Source organism: Salvelinus namaycush, chromosome 2, assembly GCF_016432855.1.
Source record: "Salvelinus namaycush isolate Seneca chromosome 2, SaNama_1.0, whole genome shotgun sequence".
NCBI classification, from domain to species: Eukaryota; Metazoa; Chordata; class Actinopteri; order Salmoniformes; family Salmonidae; genus Salvelinus; species Salvelinus namaycush.
The window spans coordinates 14649367-14664475 of NC_052308.1; the positions used below are offsets into that span (position 1 = coordinate 14649367).

The window sequence follows — 15109 nt, forward strand, 5'->3', positions numbered from 1 at the left end:
TGAATGGTATGAACTTTGAACTCGTATTCACTACAGAAGTGATATCTCCTAGCCTTGGAGTTAGCAACAGCTAAACGCAGGTTCGGAAGGACAGTCCAAGTATCCCGTCTAATACACACAACGTTCCCGTGACTACCAGAGACATTCTTCAAAGGACAGAGGACTCGGGTTGGCGACACGGGCCATCTACCACCAACCTACTGAAGCGCAGCTCAGAGTAAATATTGATTGCATTTTCCTCTTCAAATGGGCGGTAATTTAGAATGCATAAGATACTGTATTTACGATAGCACAGCTCGCCTATGTCAAGTCTCCCGCTCTTTCACTAGGACTCCCCCCTTTCCTTTGTGTAACAAGCTGTCATATCTATTCCGCCCGCTAGGGACGTTTTTCTGTGACGTAATTTGTGATCAAGTTATGATTTAATTGTGTATGTGTGTTTCTGTGTGATTAGTTAGGTATTTAGTAAATAAATAATTAAACCCAATTTTGTATTGCTGATTCAACTTGTTAGCCAGGATTCTTGCAGATAATCAAGGACTTACAACTTTCAGATGAGACTGAATAAAATGACGATTAATGTGACTGCTATTTAGTAAAATATTACTAAATCTTTAAGAGTTTATTCGAAAGATAACAGCTCTATAAATATTCTTTCGTGGTGTCCCTCTCTAGTTAATTCATATTTACATGATTAGTGCAATCAAGTAATATTCATTACGGAGAAATTATTTTATAGAATAGCATGTCATAGCAATTAATCTGGCATAGTCAAAGACACGACATATTGGAGCCCCCTGCGTGGAATCTAAGATAGAATGAGGCTTTCATTTTGATTCAGCCTGTATAAAATTGAAAAGCAGATTACGTAATATACCAAGTTTATTATACACATTTTTGGAGTGATAGACAAGCATTTTTGGTTGTGTGTGCTGAAGATTCCCCCGCCCCGCGCTGTTCTCTGAAGTAGTCAGTGGATAACGTAAGCGAATACAGTTCTTGTATGAGGCTGAGAAAGCTAATTATAGAAATCTGAGAAATAGTGCGTTTGGCCAAACGCAGGGCTATTTCTGCCTGGCGCGTTTCATACGCTGGTAGGGCAGGTTATTATTAATTTCTCGAGCGAGGACAAAGAGCCAGCCGATTGAAATTCAGGAGATATAGCGCGACCAGCGATAATTATCTCTCTCTCTCTCGCGATTCAACGCGAAGAGACCATGGTAAGTTTCATGTTTGCCGCGTGTTCCGGTTAAAACATCGTCAAAAAACGCCGAAAAGGGTTTGAACATACTACGTTATTAGTAAAACCTTTTCCCTGCCAAGGGAATCCTACGTGCTACATTTTCAGGCACAAAGGAGGGTTAGCTGGCACGAGGTGCTAAAGCTAACAAGAAAAAAAAAAGCAATTTATTGTTCTTCTGGTGCCACGCTGAAATTCCTCCGCCTAGCGGAACAGAAGTCCCGCACCGGGTAGTTCCGCTTTATTACAGCGTGTGAAGTCAGTGACGCTGAAGTGTGCCCAGCATAGTCGTTCATGAAGAATTATTCAGGTCACACTCAAGTCATCACTTATGATATCCAGACGAATATCAATGTCTTATCCAATTGAACTAATAAGTGTAAATCTGGCTATTTACATTCCGAAATGGATATTTTAAATAATATCCAAATTGTTGAGTTCTCTAAATAAGACATTGCAAACTTTTTCCAAACTAACCTAGATTAAGCACTTCTCAGGTTAATTAAAGTTTAATTCACAAATTGCCTATACAGGTTAGATTTATCATTAAATTGATCAATCAGTAAAATTTGGGTTTTTCAAAACCCATTCAGTAATCCAGTATTGACAGAAGCCCCGCCCCAGCGGGAATCCCATGTGGTTTCGGCCTTAGGGAGAAGTGCCACAGTGTTGAATGTGCCCAACATTTGGTCTACTGTTTGACACTTATGATATCCAATCAACAGAGATTTTATAGATTACCGTCTCTTTCAATTTAATAAGTTAAATTGTTGAACATAATTTAATGTTCTTCCAATCAAATGAGACACTTTTAAACTTATCATATTAACCTAGATGAAGCCACATCTCATGTTAATTAAAGTTTAATACCCAGATAGCCTACACAGGTAGGATTAATCATTGGCATTGATTAATTAATTCAATTTGCTTTTGCAAATTCATTCACGTCCAACTTCCACATTACTGGTACAGTACTGGTAGTTCGTCAACATCTATAAATAGATTAAACTTGTCTTTGCAGCTTCCAATTAATTCCAAACCCAAACTTTGAATAAATTTAGGGAACATTTTTCCTCTAAACTTTTCTAATAATGTGCAAACTATCAAAGGAGGGGGTCACCACTCCTCCGCTAAGTAGTGAACCTCCACCCATAAAAGGATCGATCTCTGACCTCACCAGCGATACCAACCCTAATTATGCCATTAGTGAAAAAACAGCCGAAATTGCGAACACTCTCCAAAATCAACCATCAAACACAGGCTTTGTGACGGTTCTCCCCACTTTTGCACTAATGTATCGCCATAAGAATGTGGCATCGGTTCAATACTACCGTGCACAGCTGAAGCACGTGCCAGTCATGGCTAGCATTGGGGTACAGGCGGAGAGAACTGAGCCACTATTGACAAAAGCAGGAAATGAAAACATTCTGCTAGTCGAGGAACTGCGTTTGAAATCTGAACAATTGAAAGTAATTGCAAATACTTATGACGATGAACGAGCACAAACTCTTCAACAAAATCGTTGTCTCCAGGAACAATTCGATTTAGCCAAAACTAAATACGAGGTAGTCCACTCCAAACTAGATAAATCTGTTGAGTTATCTACAAATAGGAGCCCGCAATTTGATAACATGCAGGCAGTTTTATTGAACGTTACTCAGAGTAACACAGTTCTACTCAAAATTCTGCAGACCAAAGACGATCAGTTGATGAACACAATGACGAAGTTGGATGACAAATCAGCAGAACTCATTGAAGTCGCTGACCAAATGAATGATGAGAGAACTCGGGTGATGAAGATGGAAATCTTGATTTCTAAGCAAGCGGAAGAAATCTCATCACTGAATCTCTCGCTCCGTACTCAAGACCTCTATTTGCAAACCATGACAGATAAGTTTGAGACCGAAAGGAGCAAGTGCGACACTCACGTGTCCAAAATCAGTACTCTAAGCGCTCAAGTGGACTCTGCAATGCAGCAGAATACCACCCTTAGGTACCATCTGGAGGAAGTCCAGAAGGGTCACGCTCTACAGCGTGACTATCCATCCAAGCAACCGGAGCCCGGTACTCAAAGGAGTGAAGACGATAGGTTTCAGACATTGTCTCCGTCAGGTGTCCCCCAGTCTTCTCCGCTTGGCCATTCCGCACTGAGTAATATGGCGCCTCTTGGCCAACAAAGCCAAAGCTTGGCTTCTCCTCTTGGCCTTTTGGCCCCACTTTCCCCACAGGATAAAGCCCACCCTCTCCGCCCGCTTGACGCGGAATACCTTGACCAACTCGTCAAGTATTTCCCCACCTTTGACCCCGTTCCAGGTCAGCCAAACGATACTGAGACGTTCCTAGCTGACATAGAGGACGCGTTGGATGGCTACCCGAACGCTACGGGTTCTGACAGGGTTTACCTGTTGAAGCGAACGTCGAATAGACACGTGACAAGGTTCATTCGCCTACAACAGCAACACGTGCTAAATGACTACGCTAAACTGGCCACAGCTTTGAAATTAGAATTCAGTGGTTCTGCAACTCGCAAACACGATAGCTCACTGGCTAACACGGTCAAACAAGCTCGGAATGAACACCCACAAGCTTACTATCATAGGCTTCGTTCAGCTTACTTTGGCCTACTCACTGAAACAGGCATGGAAGACCTGTTACCATTTAAACAAATGTTCCTGTCGAACATGTATCCCACCTTCATTACCTACTTGGGCCCTGCAGCCCACATTGGCTTGCCTATCTTACAACTCAGAGAGCTTGCAAGCACAGCTTTTGAGGCATCAAAAGCTCGCAACGCCAAGAGCCCTGACCACTCGGTTTTGAAGTTTGACCAGGAGCACTCACTCCAGTCAGAGGGTGCATTATCAGGTATTGGAACGTTAAGAGATGATGCACAACAACAGTTTCTACCACGAAACCATGATTCCAATAACCTCCGCGGTCGAAATAACCGTAAAGCACGTCGCCATCAAAACGACTACCGCTACAATCGACCTGTTCACTACGTTCCTGCACCCAACCCACACAAAGTGTCAGAGCACAAGGGTAACAAAGGGTTGAAGGATGATCAAAACGTAGACCAATGTTCTCCAGAAGTTCCACTAGGTGAAGAACTAAAGCGAGAAACATTTGAGAAAAGGGTAAAAGATAAGTCACAAGGACTAGACAGGGAATTACCGGACTCCAGGTCCGCAGGAATTAACACCCATAGCAAGGACGTTAAAATTCAAATCCGTCCTGCTTTCACTCGAGACCCTATCCAGGGCCCGATTGACCAAGAAACAAGCCCACGGGCTTCGTCTATAAACTCTGATACAAAGGTTGCGAAGAAAAAGGTCAAACGCTTCGTTAAAGCCAAGCCCACTCAAAATCGTAAAAGTCAATCTGCTTCCACCTTGAACAGAATTGACACATCACGTTGTTGCGAAAGACCACTCCACTTTGTGGGGAACATGTCCACTAAACACGAATCGAAACGACCATACCTGGAAACAGTCCTGGAGGACTGCTTAATTTGTCATGTGCTAATTGATTCGGGTGCGACAATATCACTCATCTCTCAAACATTGTTTGATGATCTAAAAAGGGCTTTGAAGCCAACTAAACGTTGGTTAAAAGTGGAACGATGCGACACTACACTTCGAGGGGTCACTCAGACTACCTCGCCTCTCACATTGAGAGTCATGCTGAAACTACACTTCAAGGACTTATCGCTCGTCCACCCTGTGTATGTTACTAGCCTCGAAACTGTACCCCTGCTACTTGGAGCAGACTTGATGGATCGGTTACTCCCATTGATGGATTGGAAAACCAACCAGGTATGGTCACAGGCCACAGTGCCTTCTCCACCGACCACACTGTCTTCCCCTAACGCCAGCTGCAACACAGTCAGTCACGAGGGATATCTGTCAAAAGCACCCCTTGGGAAAAAGACGTTTAAAATCCTCTTGGGGCAGAATCCGATCCAAGGAGATATTACGATATCTCAACACATTCCACCAGCCAATCTGATTGACAATTCTTTTCAGGATTTCGAGCCAGCTGTCTCTGTTAATAAGCAACTTCCCTCCTCCGTGCAGTCGTGCAATACGGTAGTTGAGATGAACTCCTCTTGCCCTTCAGACATTTCCGCAAGCACTGCGGCCGTCTCAGCAAGAAAAACATCGATGCGCAGAGTATACTCTTCTTCCGATGATACACCTTCCGCTTTGTTGGGGACTGTCAACCCTTACAACGACACTAATGGCGTCAGTCCAGCAACTGACCCGATGATTCCCACTGGTGAAACACTTTGTGATATCACAGACCGATATCCTCGTCTCAGTTCGCAGGTACTGAAGAGGTTGCCACGCGCGGACGCGGTGATGACTGACAGACCTCGACAGCCACTGAGGGTGTTGAAGCACAAACACCAGGAGATTTGGTTGAAAGGTTGCAGCCATTCTCATAATAACGCGGCCACTGACAACTCGTACATAGGGTCCGAACCTTTCGTTTGCGCCTCGGATACCAACACCACATGCTGGTGGGGGGGTCCCGAGACGCAAAGGGGGGGAATAGTAGCCCAGACCCATGATGAGCCTTATCGAGGCCGGTGGGGGGGTCGAGACTACGGACAACACCGTACGAGGCCGCCAGAGCATAAATCAAATCTAGTTGTAAACTTCCCTTTGAGAACAGTGAGGAGCAGACATAATCCCTGTCTAGGGGCCTCTTAGAACACATCTACGATAGTACTGAGGTGTACCACACTGGTCGTAAAGGAAGTCCGGTGGACTTGTCCACCTCCAAAACAAATGGCAACAATAATCATTCCTTGCCTTGTGTAGTAGTCACTACAAGACAACTAGTAAAATGCTCTAATCATGTATTCCTGTAGGATAACATTTCAGAATAAATCGGTAGGACAACTGGACCCCTTGAGTACCAGTACCAATACCACAGTCAGTCCAGCAACACTCAGTAGGAGGATTAGTAACCTCACAAGTTAAATTGCTATTGATAATAGCAACATAGGAGTCACTCAGAGTGCAGCGCGGGGAAGGGAATCTCCATTGCACTCTTCCAATGGTTACACACGCCACTAATAAATAGAATCCTCCGTACAGGAGAAAAAGTTATTAGAAGTCAGGAACCACGATCACACCACGTACGACTGGTCTAATACTTACAGTACTTCCGTCATGAGGTTAGCTCCTCCGTGGATAACATAGCTATGAAGTATATTTCTTCATACCTACTGCCACTACAATAGTGGAAGACAGTGACTGGTAGTAAAACCACTACAGACTCCCTCGACACCAATTCTGACTGACCTCCAGGCATTGACCTGAAAATTACCTGACTACGTCAGACTCATTCTGAACAAGTTGTAATCTGCCAGAATACTTGGTTTCCTTCCCTTGGCATGTGTGTGCTTGTTTAAGCATAAACGCACATGTACAACGGAACATCCAATTAGGATTTATGCTAGGATCACTTAAGGGTCCGAGCAAAATACCAGCCTTAGTAAAGTTGAACATTTATTTTGAGGCCTTTAACTCTACAGCTACAGAACTCACCAGTTTTCTTCTCAGAAGTCCATAGGTCATCCCTGTAGACTGCCCAAAACTAGTGCCTTACAGCTGTAGACGTATCACATAGTTATCAACTTAGGATAGTACCTTAACCAACACCCCGCAAATTAGAAGAGCCCTAGATATGACATTAGACAATGCCATGATAGGGTCATTTTGCCAAGACCATGGACGTAGATAGAATACAGTCCAATTAGATGGTTAAGGTGGCATAACTATATTTTGTTTTGTTTATGCTTTCATTTCATTTTGTTTCATTTTCTTCGGCATATAGAAAGTGATAGAGCCATAAACAACTTCCCCATACAACCATCAGTTAGTGCCACAACGCCGCTCATTTGGGAGGAAATGTAATGATATATTTCATGAGTGTGTGTGCGTTGTTAACATCTGCCTAAGTTACTGCCCAGATCTTCCGGTCTGGACGACCAGACTACGGGTCCGGAACGGCGATCCCAATCCGGACCTCCGCTGCCCAGCCATGGAGCAGACTTCTTCATTTGCAGACACCCTACCCGGGTCGACCACACCAGAGGGGGGACTGCAACAGCGATCACCAACTGGACATCTGCTGTCCAGCCATGAAGCAGACCTCTTCATTTGCAGACACCCTACCCGGGTCGACCACACCAGAGGGGGGACTGCAACAGCGATCACCAACTGGACATCTGCTGTCCAGCCATGGAGCAGACTTCTTCATTCGCAGAAACCCTACCAGGGTCGACCACCAGATGGGGACCACAACGATGGTCCACAACCAGGACAACCCACGGTCATTTGTATGTTGGTTTGCAACATGCAGGTTAATCGCAAGATTGAACCCAACATGGGGGGACTGTCATGACGTTGGGTTGGGGGTAGGTTTATGACAGTCATAAATACCTCTTTCCCCCTTTTTCTCTCTCCCTACTATAACTGATGTGACATAAGGAAACCCATGGGTTAACATAGAGGTTCTGGTAACATCAGAAGTTGGGGGAAATGAACTATATTCTGGTGATCCGACCAACTGAACATATGCGGTGGTACTTAAGGTATATTATGTCAGTTCGGTTGCCCTCTGACACATTCTCATCAAGGATTGAATGACATAAACTCTACTGTGGAAAGTCTAAATGTCAGAGATATCGGATTCACATGGAATTTTTGTTTAATTCAAATGTTTGAATATGACATTATTTGTGAAGAGATGAAATGTAATTTTAGCTTCCAAATGAGAGATCTGTGCTTTCATAAGTTTTCCTCGGCTCACAGTGGTCCGCCCCTGTGAAGAGGCATGGGTTATAATAGACTTTTCAGACACACCCCTCTCCCTCCACTATATAAAGCCACGAACCAGAAAATAACTTTCTGTTCCGGGTACGCTAGGATGACGATCCAGTGTCAGAATGGTTCAGATAATCACTATAGATGAAGCCAACATCAGCATGGACTTTGATTGTGAATGGTATGAACTTTGAACTCGTATTCACTACAGAAGTGATATCTCCTAGCCTTGGAGTTAGCAACAGCTAAACGCAGGTTCGGAAGGACAGTCCAAGTATCCCGTCTAATACACACAACGTTCCCGTGACTACCAGAGACATTCTTCAAAGGACAGAGGACTCGGGTTGGCGACACGGGCCATCTACCACCAACCTACTGAAGCGCAGCTCAGAGTAAATATTGATTGCATTTTCCTCTTCAAATGGGCGGTAATTTAGAATGCATAAGATACTGTATTTACGATAGCACAGCTCGCCTATGTCAAGTCTCCCGCTCTTTCACTAGGACTCCCCCCTTTCCTTTGTGTAACAAGCTGTCATATCTATTCCGCCCGCTAGGGACGTTTTTCTGTGACGTAATTTGTGATCAAGTTATGATTTAATTGTGTATGTGTGTTTCTGTGTGATTAGTTAGGTATTTAGTAAATAAATAATTAAACCCAATTTTGTATTGCTGATTCAACTTGTTAGCCAGGATTCTTGCAGATAATCAAGGACTTACAACTTTCAGATGAGACTGAATAAAATGACGATTAATGTGACTGCTATTTAGTAAAATATTACTAAATCTTTAAGAGTTTATTCGAAAGATAACAGCTCTATAAATATTATTTCGTGGTGTCCCTCTCTAGTTAATTCATATTTACATGATTAGTTCAATCAGGTAATATTCATTACGGAGAAATTATTTTATAGAATAGCATGTCATAGCAATTAATCTGGCATAGTCAAAGACACGACACTCTCCTATCTATTCATTCTCCCTTTCCCACCACCTCACTCCCCATCCTGTCCATCCTCTCCTATCTATTCATTCTCCCTTCCCCACCACCTCACTCCCCATCCTGTCCATCCTCTCCTATCTATTCATTCTCCCTTTCCCACCACCTCACTCCCCATCCTCTCCATCCTCTCCTATCTATTCATTCTCCCTTTCCCACCACCTCACTCCCCATCCTCTCCATCCTCTCCTATCTATTCATTCTCCCTTCCCCACCACCTCACTCCCCATCCTCTCCTATCTATTCATTCTCCCTTTCCCACCACCTCACTCCCCATCCTCTCCTATCTATTCATTCTCCCTTTCCCACCACCTCACTCCCCATCCTCTCCATCCTCTCCTATCTATTCATTCTCCCTTTCCCACCACCTCACTCCCCATCCTCTCCATCCTCTCCTATCTATTCATTCTCCCTTTCCCACCACCTCACTCCCCATCCTCTCCATCCTCTCCTATCTATTCATTCTCCCTTTCCCACCACCTCACTCCCCATCCTCTCCATCCTCTCCTATCTATTCATTCTCCCTTTCCCACCACCTCACTCCCCATCCTCCCCATCCTCTCCATCCTCTCCTATCTATTCATTCTCCCTTTCCCACCACCTCACTCCCCATCCTCTCCATCCTCTCCTATCTATTCATTCTCCCTTTCCCACCACCTCACTCCCCATCCTCTCCATCCTCTCCTATCTATTCATTCTCCCTTTCCCACCACCTCACTCCCCATCCTCTCCATCCTCTCCTATCTATTCATTCTCCCTTTCCCACCACCTCACTCCCCATCCTCTCCTATCTATTCATTCTCCCTTCCCCACCACCTCACTCCCCATCCTCTCCATCCTCTCCTATCTGGATCCTATCAACTGATCACATCAAGGCAGTGTAAATATAGAAATCAGTCTAACATATTGCATTGTATCTCTGACCATGTCAGATACAATTCCTTCGTGAATAAAGCTTGTATTGTTGGTCGAAGAGAAATCAACATGTTTTTGTTATGTGGAGGCCATGTTTAGTTAACATACACAAACAATTGTTCAGAGGGCCATGGTTAAAACATGTTTTCATGGTAGAGTGGAGGAGACATTGTTTGGCTGGCTGTCTAGTCTGTGTGGGGACAAAACTGTCTGCTGGAAGAACTGCAGTGCTGTTTTCAAGGTTAGAACTCTTTAAATGTTTCTTTCAGAGGGTTTTCCCCTTTGTGAAATGCACTGAACATGCTTTCTTAAGTAGGGTGAGTCAACCAAGTTCGGAGTCCTTAGCCTTAAAAGTTTATGCAGTTGGTTTGAGGATGAAATCGCTAAGTTTTGTGTCTCAAGACTCATATCTAATTCATATTCCAGAACTGATCAAGATGGAGCAAGCCAAGGGATTGAAGAGGGCAGACGTACGCCCCGTCATTGCAATGTCACTCATAATGAAGACGTCTCGGTGTCGTTCCTTTGTGAGGCCAGACTAGATGACTTTCATCTTTGAGGAGTTTGAGGTGAAACAATAAAGAGTGCATCAGGATAAATGAGTTCTGAAGGCGTGAAGGAGCTAGGCTCTCTGTTCTGTTCTATCTCACTGTGCTTGTGACTGCGGGTGCTCTACATTTCCCTGTAACTGCGTTGATTATTTTCCTCAGTTAGGCGTTTCAGGTGTGTAAGCCCAGGGGTTGCCAGAGTTGTGTTTTTCATTTATTAATTTATGAACCTAAGCTGCCTTGGGTCATGCAATGTGAAACATGGGCCATTCCCAGGTGCTCAACAGTGCACATGAGGTATTGATTGTCTCCCTTTGCAGCACTTACCCAGGTTCAACTTAGTCTCCAACTAAGAGTGCTTAATTATCTTAAATGACTAAGACAGAAGAGAGTCATGCAGGAATGAGCCGCATTAGGAAGAAAAGAGTTGAAACACCTCAGCATGTGGATGTCTCTCTCAAAAGTAATGTTATAATTACAATGTTATAAACTACTGTAAAAAAAAGTACCGCTACACTACATTTAGTGACCTAATTCTTTTTAGAATAAAACATCTGAATATTAAGCCAAGGATGGATACAGCACATATGACATACAGTATGTAGTAAAACTAAACATATGTGTTGATGAAAGTAAATAACATACTATGAACATGTCCTTACCGTCGACACAAGAGGGTTTGTTGCGTGTCGTCCCGGCCACTTTCCCCGGTAGACAGGAGCACTTGACGGTCTGGGAGCGCTCCTCGATACGGTTCTTATTACAGCACCGGTGGGCTGCGATCACCTCACACGTACCTCCTTCTGAGGACACACAGGCAGAGGGACAAACTGGTTAGCCTACCACAGGGGAGCTGAGGAGTTTTATTGTGTCAAGTATACTCCCTCTCTGGCCTCTAGGTCACCAGACTGCTGATTATTACGCACACTTGTCACCATTGTCACGCGCACCAGCGCTTATTGTGACTCACCTGGACTCCATCACCTCCTTGATTACCTGCCCTATTTATGTCACTCCCTTTGGTACCTTCCCCAGGTGTTATTGTATCTGTTTCATGTCGGTGTGCTGTTCGTGTTTCTTGTTTTGTTTATGTTGGTTTATTTATTAAATGTATTCACTCCCTGAACTTGCTTCCCGACTCTCAGCGTACATGGTTACAGATTGGATAATTACCGTGGAACATACAGTATACTAGAACGTCAAGAGTAGGATTCATGTTGGATTATAAATTGGTATATGTGGAGGGTAGAAAATGGTATGCTAGAAATAAAATAAATCACTGCTGTGAATAACATTTTTCAATACATTATCTACAGCGGACTATAAAAAAAGACATTGTACTAAATAAGACCACTGTGCTTCTTTTAATTTGCTTCTACTGTATGGTTACAAATATTATCTTCAAAAATGATGAGGTTAAAAAGATGTTGTTTTTAACAACCTGAACTTAAATCATGAGTTCATATCATCATATACTGCATGCACATGTTAAAAACCCTGCTGAAAAATAAATACAATTCACATCATTATAAATGTAAGGCACACAACATGTAATTACTATGTTATCCTTTTCAACACAGCATGCGTTGCAAGTTGCCCCTAGAGGCATTTAGATGATTCTAATTTGACTCTCAGAGTGTTCCTCACTCCATACAAATCACTCCCTGATGATGAGGAAATGATGCTCTGCTCTCACATTAATGTGCCTGTCTTTGCATCCCTGCGATCCTGCATACGATACTCATATGTTCCAGTAGGTGAGAAATCCTCCTGGGGTTCTGGAATGAAGGCCTGGAGATACAGAGCAATTACGCTCCTCTCATTATGACTACACACATCAGTTCTTAACCAGGCCGACTGGGTTACACCAGCCTCCATTCACTCCACTCACAATGGCTCTCCTGCAGAGGTGATATCATTCACAACAACTGCAGCACAATGGACCTTGTTCTGACAAAAGACAGTGTCAGAAAAATTCAGAGAGAGAAGAGGAGAAACCCGCCAATGCCACTGGTGGGTCCAAGTAACAATAGGGATCGCCCTGGGGAGTGAGGGGCTGATGGGGCCTAGGGACGTCCCTCCTTGTCTAAAGAGAGAGAGAGGACGGCAGAGGGATAGGGGGATGGAGACAGAGGGAGAGGGCAGGGGCCTGACAGAGCCCGCGACTGGGTCAGTGAGTAATGACGGCGACACTGGGAGTGCCCCTTTCACACAATTATAAAGTGGCTGGCTAATGCAGCCAGAGGAGATGCAGGAGAGGGGCCCTAAATCACTGTGTGGCCCTCTCCTCATGCCCCGGGAAAAACTCTTTATCTTCCTGCGACAGCCATGGCCACAGACACCACCGTCCAACAGTTAAACTGGAGCTCATCCGAGGACACAGAGGAGAGGAGAGAAGGATAATTGGAGAAAGAGTAGTGGTAAACAGGAGCCAAAGAACACTTCCTCTTTTGTAACAGTGTGTTTTCTTTATGGTGGCTTTGCATTTTAAACATGGTGGTAGAATTGTTATTTTTTTTATTGAAGGCAGGCTCTGTAAATGTCTGAAGTGGCTGGATCCTGAAAAAAAGATCTGAGCTGAGCTCTCACTGGGATGGACAGGTTTGGTAACACTTTCCTGCTCACATGTTCATCAAGGGCTGCCATGCCCAGACCACAGGCAGTGGGGACTGGGATTAAAAGGAGAACATTTGCAGTCATGTTGGCCGCCGCTGTCCTGCAGTATTAATGTCACTCTCCACAAGCTTAGGTGTTGATATATCGGGCCATGAGGCAGAACACAAACCATAGAAGTGAGGAAGTAATCCCTTGAGTGCGCTATATTTAAACCGCAAAACCCACAATATGCTGGACTAGTTGAATATTTTACTGGTAGTTTCCTGCCTGGAGACATGCTTTCAAGTCTGTGGTAGAGGCAGAACTCACAAAATGTCCACTTTCAAGTCATGTCTACCTAGAGAATATTTATCTAACCCCCTGGCCTTTTATCGGTTGGTCTAAAACCACAATGATTCCATCAGACTCCTTAATGCTGAAAATGCATTGCCATGAGGAATCAGCTGTTTTGTCCATAAGAAATATAAAGCCCTCTGATGACCATGTATGAACAGCATTTCAAAGGATATTCAAAGACTATGGTATCTTCCAACCTCTTTATCTGACCCCCATATGGGATACTTGATCAAAACATAGCACTTGTGTGTTTGTGTGTATGAGTTTGTCTGTGTGCATGCTTGCGTGTGTGTGTATGTGTGTGTTATTTAGTTCCAGACCCTGGGGTCAGGTAAGCAGCTCTTTGTCCAGCCATCAGCCAGGTGGACATTAGAGCAGTTTACTCAGTACCATCTGTGCAGACAGAGAATGAGAGCCGTACAATGGGACTGCTCTGACACCATGGGGCCAGAGGAGAGAGATACTAAGAGGACAAATGGCCACTTGGATAGTACATTATGCTGTCCACATAAACCTAAGCTAATTTGGACCATGTCAGCACGGGGCAAATACTTGTCTATTACCCTGTTTGTGTGTACATGCATGCCTGTGCATGCCTGTGTGTGCACCTGGCCTATGTGTGTGTGTGTATTTGTCTCTCTGTGTATGTGAATGTAAACAAGGTGAACTGTACATATACACTGAGTGTACAAAACATGAAGAACACCTACTCTTTCCATGACATAGACTGAGCAGGTGAATCCAGGTGAAAGCTATGATCCTTATTTGATGTCACTTGTTAAAGATGCACTATGCAGAAATTGCTACAACATTTCTTGGTTGCAAAAATTCTAATAGTTAACCTAATTTTAGTTTATGTGATAAAACAAGCAAGGGTAGTGCAGAGAATCATTGTTCTATCTAAACTGCTGTGAAATATATTTTCCATAACGAAATATATTGTATTTTCAGCTGTTTGAAGCTAGTGTACAAAAACTAAAGTAAAAGATGAAAAAACGGGAAGCAGAAAAATATTGCACATACAGTAGAACAGATATACTGCTTCATAGACTTGCTTTCAATGAGAATGACAGATCTTTAACACACTTTTCTATGTGAATTTGGTCGGGTCGCCCCAAAAAGTTACATATTTCAGCTTTAAATCCACTTCAATCATGTAGATGAAGGGGAGGAGACAGGTTAAAGAAGGATTTTTAAGCCTTGAGACAATTGAGACATGGATTGTGTATGTATGCCATTCAGAGGGTGAATGGGCAAGGCAAAATATTTAAGTGAACGAGGATGGTAGTAGGTGCCAGGCACACCGGTTTGTGTCAAGAACTGCAACACTCCTGGGTTTTTCACGCTCAACAATTTCCCGTGTGTATCAAGAATGTTCCATAACCCAAAGGACATCCAGACAACCTGACACAACTGTGGGAATTATTGGCGTTAACATGGGCCAGCATCCCTGTGGAACGCTTTTGACACCTTGTAGAGTCCATGCCCCAATGAATTGAGGCTGTTCTGAGAGCAAAAGGGGGTGCAACTCAATATTAAGAGATGTTCTTAATGTTTTGTACACTCAGTGTACATGTGCGTGTGTGTTTGATGGATGGACCGTTTACAGGCTGTC

The 15109-nt window shown here is 43.8% G+C and overlaps 1 protein-coding gene across 1 annotated transcript in view; it reads right to left on the bottom strand.

Annotated features, from left to right (window-relative positions):
* LOC120024582 (chemokine-like protein TAFA-1) overlaps positions 1 to 15109 on the bottom strand; it is a 266417-nt gene that overhangs the window by 20886 nt on the left and 230422 nt on the right. Inside the window, exon 2 of the mRNA XM_038968873.1 lies at positions 11205 to 11345. Coding sequence (XP_038824801.1) covers positions 11205 to 11345 — 141 coding nt within the window. The remainder of the gene's footprint in view (positions 1 to 11204; positions 11346 to 15109) is intronic.